We start from the raw sequence: 26874 nt of genomic DNA on the forward strand, positions 1-26874 counted from the left end.
CAAGGCAGAAGCCCAGGGTACTGAGGTAGTCTCTCAGGGTGATTTATTTTCCCTTTAAAAAAAAAATCTCTAAAGCACTGAGCTGAATATTTCGTTTCTTTACACCAGAGACTTACTACAGCAAGCAATATAAGAAGAAAATTTATTCATAGGGTTTGTAGTGACTGTAATTGGCTGCCAACTGGATTGGAGGTATTTTACAAAATAATTGATGAAAGGAGCAGAAGAAAGATCCTCAGTTGGACCTTTCCTCTCAAACCAATGGATAGCAGAGCTAGAACCTAACACAGCATATCCATCATGGCATTCTTAAAAAAGAATTTTTTCACAGAAATAAGGTTAATAATTGAAATGTATCCTTTTGCATACACCTCACAAAACACTGACAAAGGGACATATGTAATAGAGAGCAATATAGCACAGATGACTCACATTCAAAAACCTTTCTGTGTGCTTTCTGAGGGAGTAGAAGAGATGAAGTCATCCCCTTGGAGTAATTTATTAGTATAATGTCACATAAATTAGCAGATAACCTCAAGTTAGGATATTTCCTATAATTCAAGTTTCTTTTGAACAATTCCTACACCACTAGCAAGAAATCCTCCTTCTGTCTTGAGTTACTACTATACAACCTAGAAATAAAGAACTGAATGTTTCTTAGACTCAATATCCAAAATCAAGATCATGGCTTGACCTTAGGCAACATATGAATAAGAGGAATGTGGTTAACACTGGAGTTCTTTCCTTGTGTTCATTCTTCCTTTTATAACCATGCACATCATCAGATCTCAGCTATTTAATACACTGTCAGCAGCACACAAAGCAATCTGTTTTTCACTTGGTCTAAGTTTGATCTTTTAGCATTATGACAAAGTATCATGACATTGTGATTTGCCAGTGGTGGGATGAAACATGTGACAGGGTATCAAGAGCTAGTTATTCACTATTTCTGGTGGATTTAGGGTGATAATTTCCAAAGATGTTGAATTTTTCTGCTGCATTTTGACAGAAAGCCAACTAGGAGTTGTCAGTTTTGGTTAGATGCTGTGTTAACCTTTGTATCTGCAAACCTAAGAGAGTAAGTGAAATTCAGAGGATAAAAAATTATGGGGCAAGCATAAGGTCTGCTCAAATACTTGCTTATGTTTCATGTTCCTTACAATTCTACTCTGTATTCATATAGACAATATTTGGGGTGGAGCTAGAGTCTTTTCATTTCACAGCTCCTTTTCATAAAGTCTGTTCAAAATTTTTCAAATATTTAGAAAATATCACAAGTAGCAAAACCAAATTTGTCATTGAATGGCTTTGTAAGTCTATGTAGAACCAGGATTCACTTAGAGACCTCTGAAATAGCATCATCTATGGATATCATAACACACAGTTGGCATGCTTATTCTTCCAGTGTAAAGGACCATTAGTTTGTTTTCCAAGAGACAGAATATGCATCACCAGGCTTGTGAATTTATTGTCGAGATGAAGCAACAAAGATTTATATAGCAACCAGTTGTTACTAACAACAAAGATTTGTATAGCAACCAGTTACTACAACTATTAGGTTATAGGTACAGATACACTAAAAGAGAACAAAAAGAAAAATATATGTACCTGTGGGGTAGTGTTCATTCACTGGCCAGCTGTCAACCTGAAGTGTTGCATTGCCACCATTCCTGGTAAAGCGTACCACGTGGTATTTGCCATCATTTACAGGTGTGCTTTCCTCTTTAATAGAGATGTCCACTGTGCCAATATTGAAGACTACACCAATTTTGCCCTGCTCCTGAAAGAAGAAAAGAAACAAGTGTTTTAAAATTGCTGCCACTTAGGAGAATGTTCTTGGCCTCTAAGTCTCTAGTGGGTAGTTCTGCCGGTAGATGGCACTGGAGAATACACAGAATTGTCATTTTGAGCTTCCTCAGGACACATTTCATTGGTTCTGCTTCAATGCAAACACTTTCTTTCACACTGTTCTTTACAGCATTCACCCGAAGACAGTGACTCATTTGTTCCCATAAAAAATCACAGAAGACAGGTGAGAAACCAGGCAGCAAAAATCAGGAGATGTGGATAAAGAGTTATTTGAGCAACATCTCTACTGATTATTACTAGTCACTTGTTATATAAAATGCAGCCACTGACAGGCTGTTATCTCAACACCTGTTTTGTTCTGTTATTCTTCTTGGGAAACAAACAGTCCTCACTCCCCAAAAAAGTAATTGTGGGATCCAGCAGGAAGAATGCAGTTAGAAGATGAATGGAACTCAAAGGGAGCAGAAGTGTCATTAGCTGACTTCGAAATCCAGAGGGAAGCTACCTAAGAGACAGGAGCTGCCCATCTTATTTTTCTCCATCACAGAGCAAACAGTGCCTTACCAATAAAGCAGCGTTTTTCCAAAACTTTGCACCAGTCACTGACTGAAAGGGAAGAGCAGGCAAAACCTGCTATAATAGCCACAACACTTCCTTCTGCAGGGCCCCTCAGGTGACTCCAAATAATGACCATATTTAATGACTTTAGGTTGCAAAATACACACCCAGAGTATACTCTGATCAGATATATGCATTTAATATTACTGATTTAAACAGCAACAGAAATTCTCATCACTGTACAATTAAGAGCAATGCATCTTCAAGCACTCAGTAAGGAGAGGCACAATATGCTAGTGTCAACAATTATGAAGGCATATTAAGTGCACTGCACATATACAAAACTGGTACAGACAGGCAGAACTAAAATGTATCATATAGGAAGTCAATATATTTGCTAGCTATCCATACTATAAAATTGAAACAACAGAGAGTAAATGGCCATCTTCTATGCAAATACATTTTTCTTGAAAAAAACTGAGGTATAATAATGAGTTACAGGACATTTCTGTTCCATTTACTACCTTACACATCTGCTTAGAGGGCAGAGGATCCCATTCTTCAGGGCTGTTACCCTAACTTTACTACATTCACATTAGCAAATCTCAGCAATAAGAAAGAAACTTCTGCTCTTGTACTTGATGGCCACCTTGGATTCCTCTCCTGGATTTATTTCTGTCTCCGGGTATTAAAAAAATCTTTTTCTGAAAGTTTCACCATGCTTCAATTTCTCAGAGAGGTCTTTTTGATTCCTTTACCTTACATTTCAAAGCTTACTCATACCAAAGTACTCATCACAAATTCCTTGTATCTTCACTACCCTTCTTCTTTTTTGACATTTTCTTCGTAACACCAAATTTCCTGGTGTCAGACTACAGAATTGTTTTAGGAAAGGAAATAAAACAATCCTGTAGCTGAAGAGGTGATGAACTCTGGTGGTTCAACTACTTGAAGCTTAGCACTGAAAACAGTAAGCATTTTGGTTTTTCTCTCATTAAAACAGTAAATTTTAGACTGTGCTAAATGTATGCTGGATAGAAAGTTTTATGTACATTCATACTGTTATTCTTTGAAGAGACTTTTCTTCAAGATAGCAATATCATCCTTTTCTTCACTGGACTGTGAGGTAAGTGGATTGCTGCTCCCAGCAGATGCATGTAATCAGATGCCATTTGGAAACAACCAACGTTTCTTCTCTTATGCTATCCCAAAAAATAAGTTTCAGTTAACAATGATTTATTTCGGATAAAAGCATTGCTGGCACAGCTTTACCACTTCTTTGACATATGAAGTAAGTGATCTCCCAACTCTGTTTTAGTGAATCTTTTGCTGGCAACCACATAATTATCTTTACCTGCATAGCAATTACCAAAGAACTTATGATTAATTTTTTCTCAGACTCAAATAATACATAGTGACTGGGTAACCTGGCTACTGATATTGTGGTTTTGCAAGATATAAACTTACAATCAGCCTCCTGGATGATTTCTCATATTGCTTTTTAATTGCCATCAACACACCAAGCTTCTTTGGCAAACTGTGGCTGCTCTAAGAAGAGTCCACCTTGGTGAAGGCATAGCATGAGTAGGTAAGATGAAGACCTGCACTTTTCTAATGGAACAGATTAGAACCACCACCACAGAAGAGGAAAGGAATAAAAGCTATTCAGCAGAGTGAAAGCTGCATACCTCCAAGCCTACAGGCTCAATGAGGCAAAGGTAAAAACTTGCAGGTGGGGAAAAGGATGGTGGGAAGTTCAATTAATCTCTGCAGAATGAGAAAATGTTTCTGATTTCTCCTCAGAGGAAAAGGAGATAGCACCTTTCACCATTTCCTTTCCCAGGGCTTAAGGAAAAGACCTATTTAAAGAGCTAGTGATAAGAGGGCAAACTGGGAAAGAGATAAGATTCTGGAAGCAGAGGACTGCAAAATGCCAGTGGCCTTTAGTATGATGGAGAGAGGGGGGAAATGAGCAAATTGGTGCCTTCCCCATCCCAAGAGGCATCCCCTCCCAGAGCCAGAGAAGACAGCCCTTCTAAAAGCAGTGTAACACTTTGTTGCAATTAAGAAGTGCAAAAAATTGTCTAAAAAAAAACATGGTTCTTGTGAACAGTCTGTTCCAGCTCTCTTCAGATCACTCTTGGGCAAAGCTCCCTGTGACTCTTTAACTTGACTTTTGCAGAATCACAAGTTCTGAGACTCTTATTTGGACTGAGTAGGAACTTGTCATGAAAATGGTTTTGTTCCAATTACCAGAATAAAACACAACACAATATGTCAAATGTAGGGCTACTGAAGCCAACCTGCACACACAGACCCCAAGATACAGTTTACTTATGATATTTTAAATCTCCAGGGAACCAGACACTATGAAAAAATTAACAATTAGTTTATGCATTCCTGGCAGAAGAAAAATAATAAAGTAAAGCAAAACTCAGAGAAAATCCTACAGCAGAGAACAGTGACCATGGACACAAGGAGCAAATCCACAATTTATTTTCAACATCTCTTCAAATCCCAGTTTCTTGCACTACAATACTTCATTAAAAACAGCTTTTACCAAAACCTACCTTCCTTCTAAATCTGAAAGACAAGTTCGACCATTACAGTTTGACACTTCATGATGGACACAGCCTTTCATTCCTTTCCCCACACATTCAGCTGGTGGATTTTCTTTTCACATAACCAAACAAAGGTATTAACTAGACCAGTAAATATGTGACAAAGAAGGGTTTTGAGCCACCACATTTATTTTTTAGCTATAGGAAAAAAAATCATAACTATGCAGCAAGGGAAAAGGTGAATACAGAGGCACACAGAGAAAACGAGTTACGTGCTCCAAAAGGTTTCAAGAGAATTTTAACAGACAGTGCAATTTTTTTCCTCTCTATATTGGTACTCACTGAGTGCCCCAAAAAGTTTCCATGAAAAGGCAACCATTAATTAATGTCTTTGAAAACTCCAAGTGACATCAAGTGCTGGCACTATGTCTTAGAAAACTGAGAACCATTTTACTTATAAATAATGAAGTGAACTCAGCATTCAATCTATCTTACTTTTTTCTCTTCTTTCTTTAAGGCTATTTGCCAAAAAGGATTTTTAAAGTTTTTTCAAGAATTTGTCTTGTGCTGATTTATCCCATAAAATTGCTGCCCTCAAAAGCCACATTACCACTTCATTCCTTGCAGTACTTCTGGAGATAAACTTCTGCCATTATGTCTCTAAGAATTTAGAACTATAATTATGATCACATAATGGAATGGTTGTAGATAAGTTAAAAGAACAAAAAAAGCACAAAGTCCTGAAAAAAAAAAATGTACAATGCTTCTCCTTGACCTGTCTACTCTGCACAGACTCCTGGCAACAGTTTGTTACATGCATAATTTCCAAACATTTGCAACATTATTAAATGACAAAGAGCTAATCTACAGCCTGGATCAGCAGATCAGCAATTTATTGGTTGCCCTGAAGCATTGGTTCACTTTGTGCACCCTTTTCTTTTACCTTACTGTAAACCAGACTCTTTATCTGTGACAGAGGAGTTATAGACACCTATCTTTCCAAGCTCTACAAGCCCTGAAAATCCAGATATATTTCATTTAAACACTGATTATATACTTCCAATCCAAACATTTCAGCCCTGAGAGCAACTATGATCTGAGAGAAGCAGGTCCTAAGCTTTCCTCAGCTTCTACATTCAACTCCTTCAAAACCTGTCTGTTCCTTCAAAACAGGTCTGAGGTCTTACATTTTAGCATGTATGTAGTATGTTTTAAATTTGTTTCCCTTCATTCAAAGAGAAGCAGAGCCTGTCCTGTGAGAAAATTGTTTTTTGCTTTCTCCATGCCATGCCTTTACATTTTGAAGGCATCTCTCTTTATGTAGCAGACCAGGTAGGAAGAAACTAAAATGGGGTTGGCAGTGATTTTGTAAGATGAGCAGTTCAAGAGTGTTAGAGGGTACACACACATGAACAACCACATACACACTGTGCTCTTTACTCTTAGGTTTTCTTTTTCTAAATCTAAAATTTAAATTGTCCACACTAAAAGTATATATTTGTTCTCTGTGTTCAGAAAGCATTTTATTTCAAAAACCACGAGAGAGAGCTCCAGGCATTAGGACAGATTCTACTCTCAGTTGCATCAATGTGAATCAATAGCAATTCTGTTGAAGAAACTCAATTCCTACTGATGGAAGTGGAAGCAGAGTTTATCCCAGTATCTTCTTGTGTCGTTTTGCTTATTTTTCTGAAGCAAAATGTAAAATTAAAGGAAGTATCTATAAAACATACCTGAAATCTGACTACAATCCCAGGCTGTGTTTTCTCACAGTCATTTTATTGCATAATATTTAAATAGCAACTACTGCATGTACTGCCTCCTCCTCCCACCCTGGCTGGTTCCAGCATGGCTAGACATCAGCCCAAACCTGGCAGACAATATTCCTGGTTACTCCATCCTGCAGATCACTGTTGATTTTGCTGCTCTCATTTGAAATTGATACAAGCTTTTTTAGTAATACAACAAGCCATTTCACACTGTAGGAAGGTTTCGTAAACTTTCCCTCCCCCCCAAAAAAAATGCCACACAGATACACTTCAACCACCCTCTAAATTCAGGAAAATTGCTTTGTTTTGTTATAACCCTGAGAACTGCTCTTCCTGGAATGGCTGTCTTCTGCTTAGGTGCCTCACACTTGCAGTCTATGTTTTTAAAAAGAGATTGAACTTTTATTTCTTCCTCTTTGTTTTCACTTCTTGCTTTAAGACTTTCTTTGCTTGATTTCCTTCGGGGTTTTGTTTGCCTGGTTGTTTTTTTATTTTTGTTCTGCCTCAAACTTGATTCTGAATGTTAGTCCCTCTGAAGGATTGCTCACTCTCTGTGGTTTAGGGGGCTTTGCAGAACAGTGTTAAATGTTGCGAGTTATCCAGGAGAACCGAAGGTATAGATGCATATTCCACAGAGGACATCCATTTATTACTACAACTACAAATCACTGGATGTGAACTTTCACTGTAAACAGAAACTCAGAAAGTTCTTGCTGATTAGAAAGGCAGTAAAAACCACCATTGTCCTTAGAGGCCCTTCTGGGCTGCAGCTAGAACTGAACGCATGGCTGGACAGATCTTTCTGGGACATGTGTGCCAATGGATTTTAGAAGGGCAAGTATTAGAACCTGTATTCAGCACAGAGTATATATAAGGCAGTTAGCTCTACTGTTGTCTGGCTGGCCATATTCAGTACTCTTTTTAATATCACTGGGAGGTAAGTCTGAAATCAGTATTCAATATGTAAAAAACTCCAGGCCTGGGTAGAGGGAGAGTTTACTGAACGAAGTCTGCCTTTATCCAACAGTGACAGCAGGGGAAGAACACTCAAGAATCAGAATTGCCACCCTGGCAGATATGATGATCAACAAAACCAGCAAATGCTCTGGGAGAAATGACAGGTATTGAAGCTCTCCTGACTTGGAAGTTTTTTGATCAGGGTGCCAACACTTTACAGTTATCTTGAAACAAGGAAAAATTTTAGGGGGAAAGGAAATACACAGGTTCAGTAATTTTGTTTGATTTTTAAGGGCTGTTATAAGGAGCAGTAGGTAATTTTTTGTTATATACTATAATTGCTTCTTTAAGGTGCTTGACCAGATCTACTCAATGCCAGTTAAAACCTATTTATCAGAAAGAATCACACACACACAGAGGATAAATATATATAGAAATTATTACCCTTTGGGGGCATGGTTTTTAAAAGAAGCATTTCTCAGCAATACATAATTTATAAGGCTAAAAAGGACAATTGTTATAATCTACTCTCCTCTAAAATTTTATAGGAGGTCATTTATCTTGTCTAAATTGATTCTTTTTAAACTACAGAATATATTTTAGAGCAACATTTGATTTGCAGCTCAGGAAAGAAGGCTTAGATTCATTACAGTTGCTACTTTGATGAGATTGGCATAGTGTTGAACACGGTCAAAAAAGCAAGTGAAATTCAAGAATTATGATGAAAAAGAACAGTGCACAAAAGGAAAACTTATAATAGAAGTTGAAGGTGGACCTTTGACTTAAATTCTTGAACACTGTACACAGATCTTTATAGGCCCTCACAAAAAGGAAAAGAGGAGATACAAAAGGTTCCGAAAAGTAGTACACTTGAAACAACTGTGTATATAGTCATGAAGCAATGATTCAGCATTAGCTCTTTTTAACTCAAGGAACTACAAATATTTAAGAAAAGATTTGACAATTATGTTAAAGCAAAAAAAGTACCAAATTCATGGGAAGACTCAAGAGCCATTGAATACAGCAATATGAATATAACCTTGTGCTCAGCTCCTCCTGAAAAGCAGATCCTTACTGTTTAACAGTTACTGCCTATACTGAAACACCACCTAGCACCATACTGCCACGAATGACTTGTAAGTCTGTGATCAAGCCAAAATTTTCTTGAACGTTGCTACTGATTCTTGTTCATTTTAAGAAGTGGTGAAAAAATTAAATTGGGAAATATTAATGAAAATCTAATCTTTTCCACTGAAGGTTTAGGAAAGGTTGCTTAGATAAACATCTGTCAGACACACACAGTGCCTTTAGTCCATCCTCAGAGCAAAAGAAAGCCAAAGCAAAAGACTTAGGGTTCTAGCTTCATCTCTCCTTGACTGCAAACTCTCTCCTTAGTTTTATAGAGCATAAGAGAAAACCACTTAGCTCTCTGAGTTTCTTGCTTAAAAGCAGGTTTTCCAATTATTTATTTAACCTTCCCCATGGCCCTGAAACTCCTTCAGTTTACTTGTACCTTTTTTTCAAGTGGAGACACCAGAAATTTTAAACTTTAGTTTACAGAAATTATACAATCTTACCATGGGGGCTCATATTTGAGGCTTATTCACCATTATCAACAGTTAAATTCAGGAGTTCTCCCTGGGAGTGTTCCTTGTATTGAAAGATGATCTCTACTCTTTGGTTGGAGACACATTACCTTATTTGGCTAAAATAAAATTGATACCAGTTTCCTTGTTAAGAGTTTAACAAATTTTCCAAACTGCCCTTCATTTTTTGCCAGTAAAAGGTTTATGTGGGACACAGATGGTAATATAGTACTTTTTCAATGGCCCTTACAACAAGAAATTGTAGCACAGCAATACACTGCTACTAAAGTACATCTTACTCCTGGCTCCTGGTCTTGAACTTTTTTTGACCAAACACCTTTGCAGTATTACAGAAATAGATTTACCAGTAGGATATGAAATTGCCATTCTCTTGGTTTAATTTTACCTACTCTCCTTGTCTCCCTGCATCTTTCAGTCTTTCAAAAAAAAAAAAAAAAAAGGACAAGAAGCTCAAGAAGCCCAATTCTGTGACAGTTCTACCAGGGTCAGGAGTGGCTCATTATGTACAACAACACACACAAGATATTTTCACCAAGAAAAGACATGAAATGTGAAATGTAGAAGCTGCTTGTTTATTTCAGTCTAGATAACCTGCATCAGATAAGAGCTTTACACATCAATGATGCAGTTTAGGTAACATTAATACATAATATCAGCAGAATTACACTTAGGAATTAATTTTACACCCAAAGCTTACATATTTCATGTAAGGTGATACCATTAGTACAGACTGAGACCTTTAAATTTTAACTCACTCACAGAGGCAATCAAGATCAGTTAGACAGAGTACAGGGTTGAAAGAAAAGATTTTTGCTTTTACTGCTGGTCTGCTGTACCTTGAAAAAGCCACTTTAATTCCTCTCTCTCCAGTTTGCCTTTTTATAATGTGAAGCCACATTATCAAAAGGCTTATCAAACAGTATATTTGTATGTTATCTGCCCCAGTGGAGCCGTGGTATCCAGTGGGGCCTCCAGATGTTGTTGCAGTACAGTTAATTAATATCAAGCAGGGTATCCTGCTTTACATTATCATCATTACCATGATAAGGCTTGTACTAAGCTTACTCTAAACCCATTTCCTCAAAATCTGGGGAATGCTGTGGCACATCTAGTTGCTCTTGTATCTGACACCTGCCAAGCCCAGTAATCAGTGGTATTCAGCAGTCTTAAAAGGGAGGCTTCCTTCCTTGCCATTCAGTGCCTAGGATGCAGTGCCCAATTAAATCTTTATTCCTATTACCTGGGATAGCAGCAGTACACTTCCAGCCAATTAACAGGCAGTAAAATGTTTCAAGAAACACATGCAGGTGTGTTTAGGCCACACAATTTCCGAAAAACAATTGTTATTACACAGCTGGTGAAACTCCAGCCACGAGGCTGCTAAACCCCAGTCATCTAGAGATATCATACTGCAAGTAAAGAAACAGAAATTAGCAGCATGCTGAAAAGGGGAATTTCCTAGGGAAACAGAATGCAAAACAGATTAAAGAGGTGACACCTGTCTATTGGTTCACTAGCAAATACATTATTCAGATGACTAATCTGTTCTCACAGACTAAAATACACATCATAAAAATATGCCCTATCTGATGGTGTGAACTCCAACTATAATTAGGATTAAATATTCTGACAGTGCCTTCTGAAAAGTTTTGTGAAATTATACCTTGTAGATATGATTCTGCACTAGGTCAGAAAGAGGAACCATTCTGAATGTTGACACAAGCTTCAATTTTCCCAGAGAAGACAACCAATGCATATTGTGTGCTGCATTTTAAACTTGAAGTATGCTTAAGCTGCTGCACTCTTCCAGAATTATAGAAGTTCACCAATTAAAAGTAGGCCTTTACCTTTCTAAGAGCTGCTCTGCAACTCACTCTTCAGACAAAAACATGACCAGCTGCTAAAATGTCACATCCACTCAATAAAGAAATGACTGCAGTAGCAAGTCACATTTTAGTAGGGCACAAGAACAAGGAACTTGCTCCAAAGCAGAGATCTTCCAGGAGAAAATATGCCCATCCATCTCACAACATCTCCCCTGGGGTTTCAATCCACTGGGCAACATTGCCAACAATTTGTGCTGGCAGAAGCTAAAGTGGCAGTCACACTCCAGTGGTTTGAACCTTGCTGGACACCAGACACTCATCAAAGCCTCTCTATCACTTCTCCAACTCAGCAGGACAATGAGAAGAAATAAAATGAAAGGCTTATGAATTGAGATAAGGGCAGGGAGAGATCACTCATGAGTCGCTGTCACCATCAAAACAGTCTCAGCTAAGGGAAATTAGTTTAATTTATTACCAACCAAATCAGAGTAGGATAATGAGAAATAAATCTTAAAAACACCTTCTCTTTGATTCTCCCTCCTTTCAGGACTTTACTCTCGAACTCTCTACCCTCTCCCTGCTGCCTGCAGCACCATGGGCTTCACCATGGGCTCTATCCCACTGCCATTGCTCCTGCTCAGCAACTTTTTCCCCCTTTTTAACCATGTTTTCACAGAGGTTATACCACTGTCATGGATGGCCTTGGCCACCAGCAGGTCCTACTCTTGGAGTTGGCTGGCATTGGCTCCGACAACTTCTTACAGAAGACACCAAATCCCTGCCATGCAAACCCAATACATACACAAAATATGGAGATAAAGATCTGATACCTACAGGCCATGTGGAATAAACCATGTACCTTAACTACTAGACTTTCTTATCAAAAGCATGGGTGCAATTGTGAGATGTCAGTAAGCTGAAGGTACAGCATATATTACTCAGTAACAGCAATCAGAGCTGTCTCTCTCAACCCAAAACCAACAGAAAAGTGAGTATTTGTCAAGAAGATGGCATTAAAAAAGGACACTGTATTCTGACAGGAAAGGTGATCACAAATACCAGCTTGCCACCATCCAATTAACCCAAGTGCAATAGCTGTAGAAGTGCAAGGGGTTAAGAGGCTTTGGACAGACTTAATCTATTTAAACTTGGTTTTGCCTAGAGTATATTTTTTTGCAAACTCTCTTCTCTTAATCATAAATAATATCCTAGAGTTTCAGAGTGGTCCAAAAATAGGTATTTGTATGTATTATATGACTAAGCACTATATACTACTGCACTTTCCTTTTTTAGTGTTTTCTTTACAGAATTTTAATAGAATAGAATTCTAATAGAATTTAATGCATCCAGGGCCTATGTTCTATGTTCCTTTTGGAATCTATGAACAGATTCCATAAACTGTGTAATATCAACAGCCTATTGTAACCAAAGTAGTCTTCTTTAAGAGACAAGCAAGAAGTTCAAACTAAGGTTCACTAGGTCTCTCCAATCCAACAAGAAAAAGAAGGAAATGTGAGGTTTTGCAAACACAAACAGTACCTAGATTCAATAGCAGCTTATTTCCAGTTTTTCAAAGCTTGTTTTCTTAAAATGGTAGATTTTTGTCGTATAATGTGTGGCTTTTGAGATGTGGCTGGATTCCAGTTGAAGGCCTTCCTAATCCTGAATCAAAGAGGTTTCCTAAGATTTTTAATGGAAGCAGTACATTAAAAATACATGAACATTCCAGTATAAGAAACTTATATTTCTAATGAAAATACTCTAATTACTCAAAATAATTTCATACTCTACAGATGGTATGACAGAACACTGATAGATAAGAAATAGTGGAATATTAGACAGAGATGGAAAAAGAGAAGAGGAGAACAGTGGTTTGAAGACACAGCTCACAAAGGAAGCCATCAGTACCATTTGGAGCATGCCGGAAAGCAGAGACAAAGATAAATGACTCAAAATTTTGCAGGAACAAGAAGTTACAGGAAAAGAGCAAATAACTGAAATGTCCTTTAATTCTTAGGCCACTACCTAGCAATTTACATTACCTTAACTATACTACCAAGGAACACTTCAAACACCCATGTTTTACATACACGTAGGATGCACTAACTACTAAATAGGTCAAAAGGCTGCATCTGAAACTTGTTGGAAAAAGCACCTCACATCAACACTGACTTTTCCTACAAAGATGAGAATTTTATTAAATCAAGCTAGGCAGCTGGGAAAAAAATACAACTTTACTATCTGCATATTTATTTTGTGTTGCAGAACTCGCTTATTTTTTGGCAAAGGGGTATCAGCTGAGCCCCTTGCCAAGTTTGTACTATGTTAGTTAAAACAGAACTGCTGATGTCAAATTGAAACTCAATTATTTGGAATGGATGTCACAAAAAAAGTTCAAGTACTTCCAGTACTGACTTTTTTGCACAGTAGGTGTGTGGAGCAGTAAGGAAAAGGCTAATGCCACAATTTCAGCTTCCATACTTCTTCCTGATAGCTTCTCTGTACTTTCTAGAAAAAAGGTTATGAGATGTAAAAGGACAGCCAATGTAGCAAAGGAAACCCCTGGTTTAGGACTGTGCTGAGATCTTAATCCTCATGTAATACCAGCAGTGCTTAGAGGATGAGTGTCCTCTATGTTCTACAACAGTAGGAGAGAAACACAAAAGAACTTAATATAAGGATGCATTCCATTACTCAGCCTCCCTTGTCCCTGTGGCCACTCACTTATTCACATTAGCTTCCATGGAAGAAGCTAGGTTTCATCAGGCCTGCATGAAGGGACAAAGACTACCTTCAGAGACACCCTTCATTCAGAAATCAGTTTAGCTACCATTAGGAACACTGAGGTAAAGGAATCTCAGGGTATGGGAGGTAAGACCAGTACAAAAACAGCCCTAACATGTCCATTCCTTGATCAAAGAAGAATTTTTGTGAATAAACTGGAGCAACCAAAGGAATTTAAGAGATACAGGACTGTTGTGATTTAGACTATACAGTTTATGCTTACATACTGGAAAGAAAAGTTTTCTTGCTTTTTTCCAGCACTTTGTGATTTAGCAACACTCAGTAAATATTACCCAAGTGCAAGAACAGAGTTCCTCTGTTCATTCATTATTTTGTCAGCAGGCTGCCAAAATTATTAGGTCAAGCTCTGACATTTCTACTCAGGAGGAAGCCCTACAGAGGACCCAGATCTGAAAAAGGATTTAGTTTGATACTGTATGTTCAGCACAAAATAACATAGCCTTTAAAAATCAAATTTAAAGAACTGCCATTTTGTTTAGGGGAATAAGATTAAGATGGGCCTTATCTTTTTGCAATGATATGAACATAGCCCCAACTCTCCATATTTTCTCCTTCCTAGACAATTTAGCCATCTGACAAGTTGATTGGGAGAGACAACTTGCAACAGGCTGATCTTATAAAATACAAACTGAAGGAGCAATAAGGGTGATGGATGTCTGTGGCCAACTACTATGGCTGTTTGTGTCTTCAGGCAGATGGAGGACAGCACTGGCAGCATATGGCAGGAGTTTGGGCTTGGAAGGCAGATACAGCAGACTCCTAATAAAAGGAATTAAAACCAAAGCAGCATGGTGGCTAGCAAGCCAGTCTGACAGACTAAAGCGTTGATCACCTTCCTCATTTGTGCCTGCCTACATCTTACTCAGTTCTATGGGCTCCCACCTCCATTCCTAGAGCTGGTCTTTTAGCTCTGCCTGCAGAGAGGGAGCCAAGAAGCCTTAGCTGGAGATGGGCTAGTGTCAACAGTCACTATGGCAGATGCAGCCAGACAGCAGTGGCCAGTTGGTGAAGCTGGCCTCAAACACTTCCAGGGATGGGGCAGCCACCATTTCATTAGGCAACCTGTTCCAGTCCCTCACTACCCTCATAGTATATAATTACATACTAATCATAAATTATACAGTATTTTAAACAGAGCCATTTATTATAAGAACATTGGCTTTCACAAGAGGAAAAAAAAAAGCTCCCGAGGTCGATATACACTGTCAAAATTCAAAAGATTATTTTACAAATTGGTGGACAATGCTAGTGACACAGCCTTACCAGGCTATAAAGAAAGTACCAACAAAACAAAGCAGACAGTATGTGTATGCATGTGTGGACACTTCAAGAACATCAAATAAAGGAATGCTGGCATGGATTCTCTGTGTTTGTAGCTACCATGTGTTGTATATTTAGTCATATTACAATTAGAAGATGAGAAAATACAACAAAATAGCATGTATCTGCTTTTTGCAAAAAAAAGATATGGTCTTGCTTTTGCAAAAAAAGAGATGGTCCTGTTCATCACTGTGGAGTCCAACTGCTCCTCTGAATAAATATCACTATCCTCAAATTGCTTTCGACTTCATTACAATATTAATAATCAAAGACTCTCCTTCAGAAAATGGATATAGTTGTTTTGGAACTAGTAATATGAAATTTATACTGATCCACCAAACACCATTCATGCTCTTGTACCAAAGAAGAATTAAGTACATGACATAAGTGAAAGAAGCTCCAGGGAATTCATGCAACACCAGCCTGCATGCAAAGATAGCCTATACTAACACTTAAAGGATGGATAAAACAAACAGATTGCAGTTCTGTATCATAAAATCACGATGGTCTTTTTTCACACCAGAATACAAGTTAACCTAATTACGGTCTCCCTAAATAGATGGGTACAAATGCCAGCCTTAATGCACAGCAGATTCCTGCATCAGGGTTCTGAAACTTGCAGAAGGGTTTGCACAGCTTCTCCTCAATGAGCCTCAAACAGTAGCAGAACTGTCCCAGTGTGGGAAAAGAGATCATCAATGAATGGCCAGAATACATCAGGGAGCACAGGAACTGGTCCAATATCTGAGGTTTATTAAAAAAAAGTATCAAAGATTTAAAAAATTCCACCCTATGATGGCTTTTAAACGTCTCAGATTTTCCATAATAAAATAATTACAATGGTTTTATTTAATTACCAAAATTTTGTTAGAATTTTGATTTCTAGATATATTACTTATTCTTACTTTTCGTCTGTATTTTTATCCTCCCTTTTCCTTTGAACAAAAAAAACAGCAGAAAAGATGACAAAATGAGATAAAGAAGAAATCTTCTTACCATTTATAAGCCTAAACTTCAGATATTTATTTTATCTGAAGACACAATTTTCTAATACAAACAGCAATATTCTCTTCAGTGGGAGGCATTCAAACTAAAAATGTGTCCAGTTAAAATCTTGCTTTATAACATTTGTAATTTATTTTTATCTTTCCTAGACAAAGAAATATGTGGGTTTCTCAAATTGAAATTACATGCAGAGCATAACCACTTCAAACTGGTAGCTCGTGAGGCCCACTATTACCTTCAAAAAGGCACATCATAATCTTCTGATTTTGTATACTACATTTATTCTGTGCGGTCGTTGCTCTTGTTAAAGAGGTTGGCCTTGCTGAAGCTCCCTGCCAAACTTTGGGAAGCGTTATCTCAAGGGAACAATAAGAAGAATTACTATCAAGGGAGATAACACTGCAGTTCTTTTAATAAGGACTCTTCTTGACATTGAAGCATGTGCTATGTGGTGGCAAGGGAAATTTTGTTTAATATAATTTCCTCACACAAAGTTATTGGAAACTTACACTGGTCTGGTGCTTTTCAAAATGTAATTATCAATTCATTTTTTATCATGATTCACTTTCTTCTTTCAGGTGACTACATCTCAGATTGTTTGGGGGTAATTTTGCTTTTAATGTTGCATATTAAACAAAGATGCAACCCTAAAGTAGTGGGCTGAGTATCAGTCAATGGTAAACAACCCTATAACCTTCAAGGTGGCACTGGAGACATCCACTTCCCTCAGCCTTCGAGGCTTCATTTCCTTCTTTCTTCATGAAACTACGTAGGTGGTTTCAAGAAGAAAAAAGAACATGAAAGCCTTGCCATCTTTTCTAGCAAACACTTCTCCAACATTTCAGAATGATCTGAAATGGGAAGGAAGCATGAAAGAGGCTTTATTGTTTTTGTGAGAAAGGTTAATAGCAAGAGGTGCATTTAAGAAAGAAAAGAAAAAGGTGAGGGAAATGAGAAAAACCCAGCAGCTATGTCTCAATTTTGATCAAAGCATAAAGAAGTAGCTGTGCCGAGTGTCTCCCCATTTTTCTGGATAACTTCATAGACACACAAGATATAATACTTAGTCTCTTTTTTTTTTAACATCCAGCTACATGCAACAAACAGCAATGAAAACTTCCCTATGTGCCATCCTCACTAACCAATACACCATCTGAGAGGACTCCAAGAAAAAGAGTGAGATTCAAACCCTACAAAACTTTCTCTTTTCAGGTTTTCAGGACAGATGGACAGAAAGGAGTTTTAAATTATTCTGAGTGCTTAAAACCTGACTTTTTTTAGGATTTGCAATTTTTCCAACCCCTATCAGTTGGGCTGAGGCTCATTTGCTGGAGACTACCAAACAGCTACAGAAGATTTGGCATCTACTTTTATTACCTGTGTGGATTGAGATCAACTGCTAACTAGAAATTAAGGGCATTGTTTAATCCTGGCAGCATTCCTTAGACTTCAGTGTTGCTTATCAAGAAATACATTTGGCTTGAAAACTGTTTCTTTAAATTGATCCTCTGAGTCTTCTTAACCCTGTTAGCAGTGGAGGATTGAGTATACTGCATTATTTTCTGAGATTTGCCTGTGGTTTATTTGCAAAAGCCACTTTTCTATCATTGCACTGACACACAAATGGAACCTGCACTTAACCCTGCCACATTTGCTAGCTGAACACAAATCAAAGATTTCCACTCTTCATTGTCAAAAAGATGAACTATTTTCTGTTCAACTCAAACAGCCCCACTATATCTAGATCAGTCGCTTTCCAGAAACAATGTAAGCCATAATAGCAGGTCTTGACCACTAACTTCTCAGCACATTTCCCTCTTTTGACTATGGGTTTATGTGTACTTTTCTTGCTGTGACAAGCAATTTTGAAAACGCTCTGTAGTTCCATTTGTGTATGTCACTTACAAGTTATAGTGCTTTTTGTCTTATATACCAGGGCTGGAACAACGATATGAATTGCTCCTTCCTGAAGAAGCACTCACAAAACTATGAAAAGGAAAAAATGGGAGAAATTAAGCAGGAAGCAGACCCACAAAAGCATCAACACTATGTACCAAAATACTACTGCTAGCACAGATCAGTGTCTCTACTGCATGTCTGAGATAGCTGAAAAAGAGAACAGATGCAATGACTCATGTCACTAAAGGTACAGGGCTTGTGATCAGAGCTGAGTTTCCTGGATTCTTAAATCAGCAACTTTCTTAAATGGTGAATTAAAGACGTTTCAGATAGCATTTCAAAGCTACAGTTGGTTACATTTGAGCACGCTGACCTTAACAATGTTACATAAAATATTTTCTTTTTAATTAAGGTAATAGCTAAGCTCTGAAGATGGGTAATGATTTTCACTTTGTTAATTTTACTGTTAAATGGAAAGCAAGACATAGAAACAGATGAGCAGAGCAGCACGACAGAAGGGCCCTTCCAGCTAGCCTGAGCTGTGAGGATGCTCACAGGGCAGAGGCAGCAGTGCCAGGGCCAGGCAGGCTGTGTGTGCAGGAGTCCTGAGCTCAGGATGGCTCAGCACCCCCAGATCCACACACAGCTCCTTGGAGCAGCCAGCACTCACCATGCTGGCTGCTGGCCTCACAACACACTTAAACTTCTGCACAGATGCAGGGGAACCCCTTTTCCCAGCAGCACAAGGGCAGTTCTGCAAGCTCCTTTTCTGTTGGCTGCTGCAGTGTTAACACTGGGTGTCCTTCCAGCATGATAAAGGAAAACTTATGTGTGCCAGCAATAACTTAGGCAGCGAATGACCTACTTCAGTTACCGAAGTTCAACCAGATTGCAACATGATACAACACTGTTATCATGTAACATAATCCTACAGTTTCAAGAGGATTACTTAGATTTGAATTAGAAATTAAAATTAGTTGTGCTATATAGACACTTTTATAATAGGAAAGTCTCAAAAAACTCAAAGTACTTCAAACTTGGAAAGCTAAAAAAGTGAAAGTATGAGATATACAAAATAATGTATGAAACTGAGAATTCAAGCACTTTGATTCATCTTTTCTGATTAACAGATAATAAAACTATGTTATCCATTTCTTTTCTTTTTTAAGACAATACTAGTTCAAAATCTAGGCACATATTTGCTATAAAGTATTTTTGAGAACATTGCATTTGAAGTTAACATTCATAGACATAACAAAAATTTCTAAGGATGAAATTTTTAAGGATGCAATTTTCTTTTCAAGAAACCAAGAATAAAGAATATTGTACTCCAGAATATGAAATGAACTAACAGTGCTTAGACAAAAAACTTTTCTAAGATCTCCAACCCGGAACTGCTTCCTCTCCTTCTGTTGATTTTGCTTGGTAAAATTTACTGGCCAAGACACTCCCATCTGGAACACATCAATAATTCTTCAGTGTTCAAAATTATCATTCTGAATATAGGAGCTCTTAAAAGTTTTTGTCATGGATTTGGGTCCCGTTTCCACAAGCAATAAATGTTTAATCTGATTTTTCAAAATTAGGCCCACTCATCTTATCTAACATATGATGAGAAAAAGATCCTTTACCCTTCATAATTACAAAAGTGTTAACCCTTAATACAAGTAAACAGCTTTCATCATGCTTTCTTTTTGAAATTATCATGTTATTCTTGCTCACAGGATTTGTTCCAGAGTAAGGACAGATTCTCATTGGATCCATTCTGAAAACACCAGTAGCGTACCACTGCTCACCAGGTAAAGAAGGACAGCTGGCAGAGCATTTAGTCCAGCGACTAGAAAACAACAAGTCATTTGTTTTTGTGAGGAAAGTCATGGTTTAATAAATCAATTGGAGAGTTTCATGTCAGAAGATCTTACTCCTACCCCTTATGTTAGAAGGGACTTGCTGTGTAACTTGCAGGAAGCATAATGGCAATTTTCCCCTTCTTTCTTTTTTCAAATGAGAACATCATTTTCATTAAGTGGGTACAGAGATCCCAGAATGGGAGAAGTCTGGACAAATGCAAACCTCTCCCAACCATTGTCTGACCTCTTACTGAGATATTTACAGATTTGTCTGCATGTTGAACAGTTGCTGATAGCAGGATGGCTTGTTTCAGTGCACAGCCCACCCCTCCTGTCTGCAGCTGTTCTCAGGGGACACATGCAATCATCACATTTGTCATGATGGCAATGGTGATAATGATACCGTGTGCACTAATGAAAGGCAAGTACATATTTCACTTTCTGTGAGGGTTGGTGCTTGGGCAACACTGCCTGCCAACTGTCTCTGTCCACAGCACAACCTGTAATTTAGTTAACAAAATGAGCCATTTCAGAGATCAGTCATTATCCTGCCTGTCTTTATCCATTTACTGTTGCTACCAGTGATAAACATAGTAGGTCTAACAAACAAGGCTTTTATGGCTGGAAAGGATGGAAAATAATAATAGAAAAAAATATATGACTCTTGCTCAATCTGATCTGCCTAGTCAGATCTTTTCACCAGAGTTCTGGAACTTCTGCTTCTTCTCATCTCTAAAGTTAAGCAAAAGTCTCTTAGACACACAATTAATTCTCAGTTTTGCATCTTTACTTCCATCTTCCTTGATACTTTATAGGTTTTTGTGTGGTAGCTGTGGTCTGACAAGAAATTCTCTGTAAAATTTCTTCCTGCTTCATATCCACCAAGTGTTTTAAAACCCAGATAGATGCTATGGTTCAATTAGTCTCCTAGCCAAATTAACTTCTAGGGGTCAAACAGCTTCAGTGGCCATAAAGAAACAATGTTTGTCACTACTGATGTTTTACTTCCCGTTTCCATGAATTTTGATGAAAGAATTCAGAATATTTTGTTGATTTACTTTCCCCCTCTATTTATGGAACAGGTATATCTAGACAGACACCTCTCCTAATCAGTAGTGGGACCACTGCTTATAATTCAGTATTAGTCAAGTGCTGAGTGAAATTCTGAGAATAAGCCATTCTACATCATGATCTACAACTTCAAGGTCTCACTCGTTTCCCCCTCAGTATTTAGTTAACATTTGGTACTGCATCGTTCCTTAATTCAGTTGCCACTTCACTACTGTATCCCCATAAAAAATACCAGAGACCTTGTATCTTTGAAAATTGCAAGGATTTCTACATCACAAGAAGTGGGAAGAAGGATTTGGTTTAGCCTTGAGGGCTTCAGAGCACTGTCAGAAGAGCCCTAATTCATTTTTTGAGAAGCCACTCAAGTCTCCCACTGTCAGTGCTGATGAGGGGCATGCACACTCCCTGCTCTCTGAATGCAATCAACTTAGGTCTTAATGACTCTCCAGATGATTTTAAATGTCTAGAGTCATAACCTAATCACAAGGATTTCCACCAAGATTTGATTCTGAAAATAGTAACTTGAAGAGAAACTTTATCTGCAGTCTGAACTTCACACAAAGGTACTGCTTTGAAGCAAAAAAGGTGGAAAAGGGGTGATATCAGGTCTGGATTTTCCCTGTTCATACCACAACACTAATGCTATGCTACCATTTAATCACAGTGTTGTGCAGTTTACTTTGTAAGTAGTTGTGAAGAGCTGCAGTATCTACCGAAAGACACATAAATAGTTAACATACATTATTTCAGAATACAATACAAATTGTGGTGATCTTTCAAACATTTATTTAATAGTTACAAGTAAAGTTGATTTCCTAGCAAAAATATGCAACTATTCTTACACAGCCTATAGAGTACAGCCACTACAGTACTGGAAAGTAAGACAGACATCTTTGGGTTTTGGTAGTTTTCTTTGTTTTGCACTTTTTTTTGGTTGCTTTTTTGTTTGTTTTAATTTGGTTGTTGTTGGGGGGTTTTTTGGTTGTTATTTGTTTGCTTTTAATATTTATGATACTTGTGACAATGAGGCACCTGCAAACCCTACTTCATTGGTAGGCACTGTAACAGAGATAAATGTCACAAATTATTAAAATATGACAATATAAACGCATTATTCTTTCTAAAAGCAATCAAATGTACTAGGACTCTTTGGATCCACAAAGACGTAATAAAACACCAGATAAAAGAAAACAGATGTCAGATAGAATTTCAAATGGCCTTTTAAAAGAGCACTTTACCAAAAAACCCTATAAACATCATAACAGGAGAAAAAGTGCTCTAAAGTATTAAAAATTATAAAAACACAACAAAAAGAAATTAGGATCAAAATTGTGGGGGTTTTTTCAGTATGATAAAGAAAACAATGCAGGCACTTTGCTTAAGCAGCCCCACCTCACTTAGTTGTCAGTGCTGTGGAAAAGAATGTAAATAACAAAGAAACAAATCTGCAGCTGGCACAAAATTATTTGTTTCTTAGTAGAAAATCTATGAAAATGGTCTATGCAATGGCAAATTAAATTTACTGTTGACAGATGCAAAGAAATGCATGCTGAAAATAAGTAATAACTGCATGTGTACTGCCAAGTTCCAAATTAACTGGAAGCACCAAGAAAAAAGGCCCCTGTGTGTGCATCTCAACCTGTCAAAGTCTGAACATGAGATACAACATGGGACGAAGATCCTAAATGAGGGACACAGTAAAACCACTCAGGCAGAAAACTTCAAATACTTGTGAATTTATTGTGAATAGCTTTTTTTTTGTTTTTCTGACACCTCTGCTCAGTTCTTCTATATCTCTGAAACAGGCAAGTCTTGATATTAAAATTTGTCAGAAAACAAACTGCAACAGAGCATAAATTATTCTGGGACCAAAAAAAAAAAAAGTGACGCCCCTTAAAGAGACCGATTTTTAAAAATATTTCCACATATATGTCAGTACATGAGGAGGCCACTGGAGCATCATTAACCCTAGATTCTGCAAAATGTCCAGATGGATGCTGATTAGATGAACCACTGGTCTGAAGAATAATATTCACACCTCTGGCTTTGCAATGCAATCCAGCTCTACCCTTGAGAGCACTGTCAAGATGTACATAGGTGAGGGACATACTCAACCTCCTTTTATTTTTTCCTTTGATTACAAAGGAGTCATTGCTCAGACTGAAGTCTTGAATTTTCCAGATTGTGACACATCTCTGATGGATGAATGATTCATGCCAAATGAACCAAAGCCATGCACAGCCTTACATCAGTGATGGGAGATGCTGAAAGCACAAGCCAAGTGTGTTTATTTCTTCGAGGACCCTATTCCAGGCAAGGCAAAAGAACAGCCTGCTTGGCATGGTGGGTGACGCAGACAACGGAGTCCAAATTCACATTGCATTAAGTCTTTGGTAACAACTTGCAAAGCAGAGAATGTGATCTGAAAAAGGGGTGGAACACGTAGGAGGAAAGAAAACTTCTGAAGATTTGGCAGCATATCCATAGGTTAAATATGTAAAGTGTGAGAAACATAAAAAGTATTTAAGGAATGTAAGCTACAAAAAAAATTACTCCTCTCCAAACCCTGAGAGTTCCCTACTGACATAATTAGACTAAAAACCAAACCACATAGACAGGGCAGGAAACTCACCTTGGGATGTGATCTAGTTTAAGTAGACATGGGGCTGCTAAGAACTAAGGTAGAAGAGAGAAATGCAAAGGGGCTCCTGCTTTTTCCTTACCTTGCCCTTGTTCCAAGCAGTTGTACTTGTGCAAGTCTCATGAGTTTAAAAATTTATTCCTTACCCGAGCAGGATCATTACATTTCTATCTGTCCCTGCTGGGATAAAAATAAGGTCAATGTGTCACAAGTAAGATGATCTCAGTGTGCAAAAAGGAAGAATATTACTAACAGGAAATCACTGAGCAACACATATGCTTCTCAGTTCTGCACACTATGAGAAGATTTAAAATTCTAAGATCAGAAAGAACAAATAAAAAGGAAAGAAGGAAAGAATAACTCAAATAATAAACGCCCTTTCTTCACAGCAGTAGACATCTTCAGGCTCTTATTAATGCATTCAAGAGGAGAGGGCTAAATAAGCCACCTAAGTATCTCTAATCTAAGTCTCTATATCTATGTTCTCCATACATAACCAAGACCAGTTTGAAATGATTGTGTGTTTGGTTGTCCTCTACTGATCTGCGTTCTTGTCTGCAATCTAACCATTTGAACAGTTTAAATTAAAAACATCCTGATCAACCTGGTCAAATTATTACACAAAAAACTAGGATTGGAAGAGACTATGGCTGTAGATGAGTTTAATGGAGTGGGTAAGAAGGAAATGCACGTTTCTACATATATCTACATTGAAAAGAGAAAAAAAAAGTCTAGTAGCAGGTGCAACCACCTTGTCTTCTCTTCCCCTGCCTCCATACCTTCATCCAAATAACTCAGTATTAAGGTACCAGGAGAAGACATTTCACATTTCTGTAAGATCAACCTGACAGCTTACCAGCTGTTTCTTTACTCTTCATCCCACAATGGCATGAGTAATCCAAAGAGTGTTCTCACTTTCTCTGCTAGCAGCATGGTTACCTGCTGTTCACTTCTCCTAGTCTATTCCCTGAGCAGCTAAGTACTGTCTCTTTTATATCCCACTCACTTTGCAAACCACAGGATTTGATATTGTGTAAGAGCAACTATTACCTCTATCTCATCCTAGAAGTTCTCATGCTGGGAAAACAGCTTCCCATCTCCTTTCTCTAACATCACTGTCCCAAAGATACATTGGTCAATTTTTGGTGTTATTACAGTACCTCGGCCTGAAGAAGAAATTCCAACATGTATTTCAGCTGTCACCTTAAATACTAAAAGAGCAGAAGTACAAGTATTGAATAAGAGATAAACATGGTCAGTCTGGGGGAAGGTCCTTGCCTTTTACAGGAACCTAGTGGTGTCTGAGAATGAAAGACACTAGTGCAGCAGGCTTTGAGGGGCTATCAGTCTTGTAGTCTCAAAATACACAGCTCTTAGAAAAAAATACTGTAATAAAATCACTACCTAGGACTTGAGCCAATCCTTGCAGATATGTGTAACTTATCCTGGGCTGCACTGTATCACCTGAAGTCTGGAAGTCTGAAGAAAGTACATTTAGTGTCACAATCAATAGTTAGAAGGACACTTGCAAAGCAAGCGTACCCCAAATTCTCTGGTGAATCTTGTGGGTTAACACCTGCCATGTTATATCTTGTGGGGTAATACCTCCCATTATATCAGCCTGAGGACATGTAAGGGTCCAGGATGTGTACAGCCTTACTGAACAGAAATCACCCCCTCATCTTTTTTTTTTTTTTTTTAAAGGGAGTTTTTTTCCTGTTGCCTGTGCCATTCACTGTTTTCTGAATAACTGTGTCTTTGTAGGTAAAAGGCCTGTGGGATTTGTTTGCCCTTCTGGCAAAGCATGCAGGCACGTCCTAAAATGGAGAGCCAGACTTCCATTGTGTTTGCCAGTGCTGTACAACTGGCCTCTTTGAAATGCTACAAAACAGAAATGGACTAAAGGAGGATGGCAGTACTGGCCAAATGCACACACTGGTTTGAATAGCCACTTGGGCAAAGAAGTAACAAGCTGTTAGCACTGGGAGAGAAACAGACATCCAATATCCCCACCTACACAGATGGAGGAAAATAGAAAACCTCACTGGAAATGGTTTTCAGAAGGGACACAAAGCAGGAAACAAAAGAGGACAGACAACAACAGTACCTTTTTTTTTTTTTTTACAACAGGTTCTTTTTTCTCTTTCTCTCATCTGGTGTCTAATACATAAAAGAGCCTAAATGTCATCTTAAAAACCCCCTCTGTTCCTGGATGCACTGTACAGACAATGATGTATGAAAACAGGAAAGCACCGTGCTTAATAAAAAAGGACTTTCCTGTCTCATTCTCCGTAATCATATAATAATATCTCACATACCAAATAAATGGAGACAAAACAGAAAAGAAAGAGGGCTCAGGATTAAAACTGTGAAACCTAGGTAATACCACATTTCTTCAAAGCTTTTGACTGTCTTTCTACAGATCTCTCAAACTAAGGTAATAAACAAAGTCAACAATAATAATACTGATACTGCCAGGAGTAATAATTTATCCTGTGACAGAGCAAGAAGAAGCCATCAAGAACGTGGCCTTGTCACACTCAGTGACAGGACAGCATTCATAGTGTAAAGGATACAAATCAGCAACACAATGGGATGCAGGACAGATAATGCTTGGTTTGTCTTCAAATGGGACTTGTTTAGCAGGAGATTAGACAGAGAAAAGATAGAGGAGACAAGGCAACAAGAGACAGTCACCAAGTCTCAGAAGGAGGGAAACAACAGAAAAAAAATGCATTAAATCACCAATCAACAGAGATAGGAAGTTTTCTGTATTTTTGTTCTCTACATAAGTTCTTTGAAGAAAACAGTTATAAAACAACACATTGAAGTTCTAGCAAAAGATATATTACAGTACAGTCACTATTATTATCACTGCTTAATAAAAATTCCTTTTCTATACAGTCACAGCTCTAAGACCATCACAAAGCATTCTGACACACTTTGAAACCAGGACACGGCACAATGGTTAGCAACTAAATGAAGGCACAAATGAAATTTGCAATAAAATATGTTTAAGCAATTTGGGCCCAGGAACTAATCTGCCAATGGGAAGTCAGTCCACTCGAAAAACTATTAGCCTGGGAGAAATGCCATAATGGGAAAGTACAGGTTTAAATTTTAGGTGCCAAGTGATTACAGCCCCATTTGAACTGGGCCAAGGAAGCAAGGCTAGCACACTTTCTGCCTTGAAAAG

General features: G+C 37.9%; 1 protein-coding gene across 26 annotated transcripts in view; it reads right to left on the reverse strand.

Annotated features, from left to right (window-relative positions):
* NRXN3 (neurexin 3) overlaps positions 1–26874 on the reverse strand; it is a 967492-nt gene that overhangs the window by 133468 nt on the left and 807150 nt on the right. For all 26 annotated transcript variants that reach the window (XM_071426717.1, XM_071426711.1, XM_071426710.1 and 23 more), the window contains one exon: positions 1609–1780. In XM_071426717.1, coding sequence (XP_071282818.1) covers positions 1609–1780 — 172 coding nt within the window. The remainder of the gene's footprint in view (positions 1–1608; positions 1781–26874) is intronic.

The sequence above is a fragment of the Agelaius tricolor genome, unplaced genomic scaffold, assembly GCF_023055355.1.
Source record: "Agelaius tricolor isolate 1412-34295 unplaced genomic scaffold, bAgeTri1.0.p SCAF_5, whole genome shotgun sequence".
In the NCBI taxonomy this organism is placed as follows: domain Eukaryota; kingdom Metazoa; phylum Chordata; class Aves; order Passeriformes; family Icteridae; genus Agelaius; species Agelaius tricolor.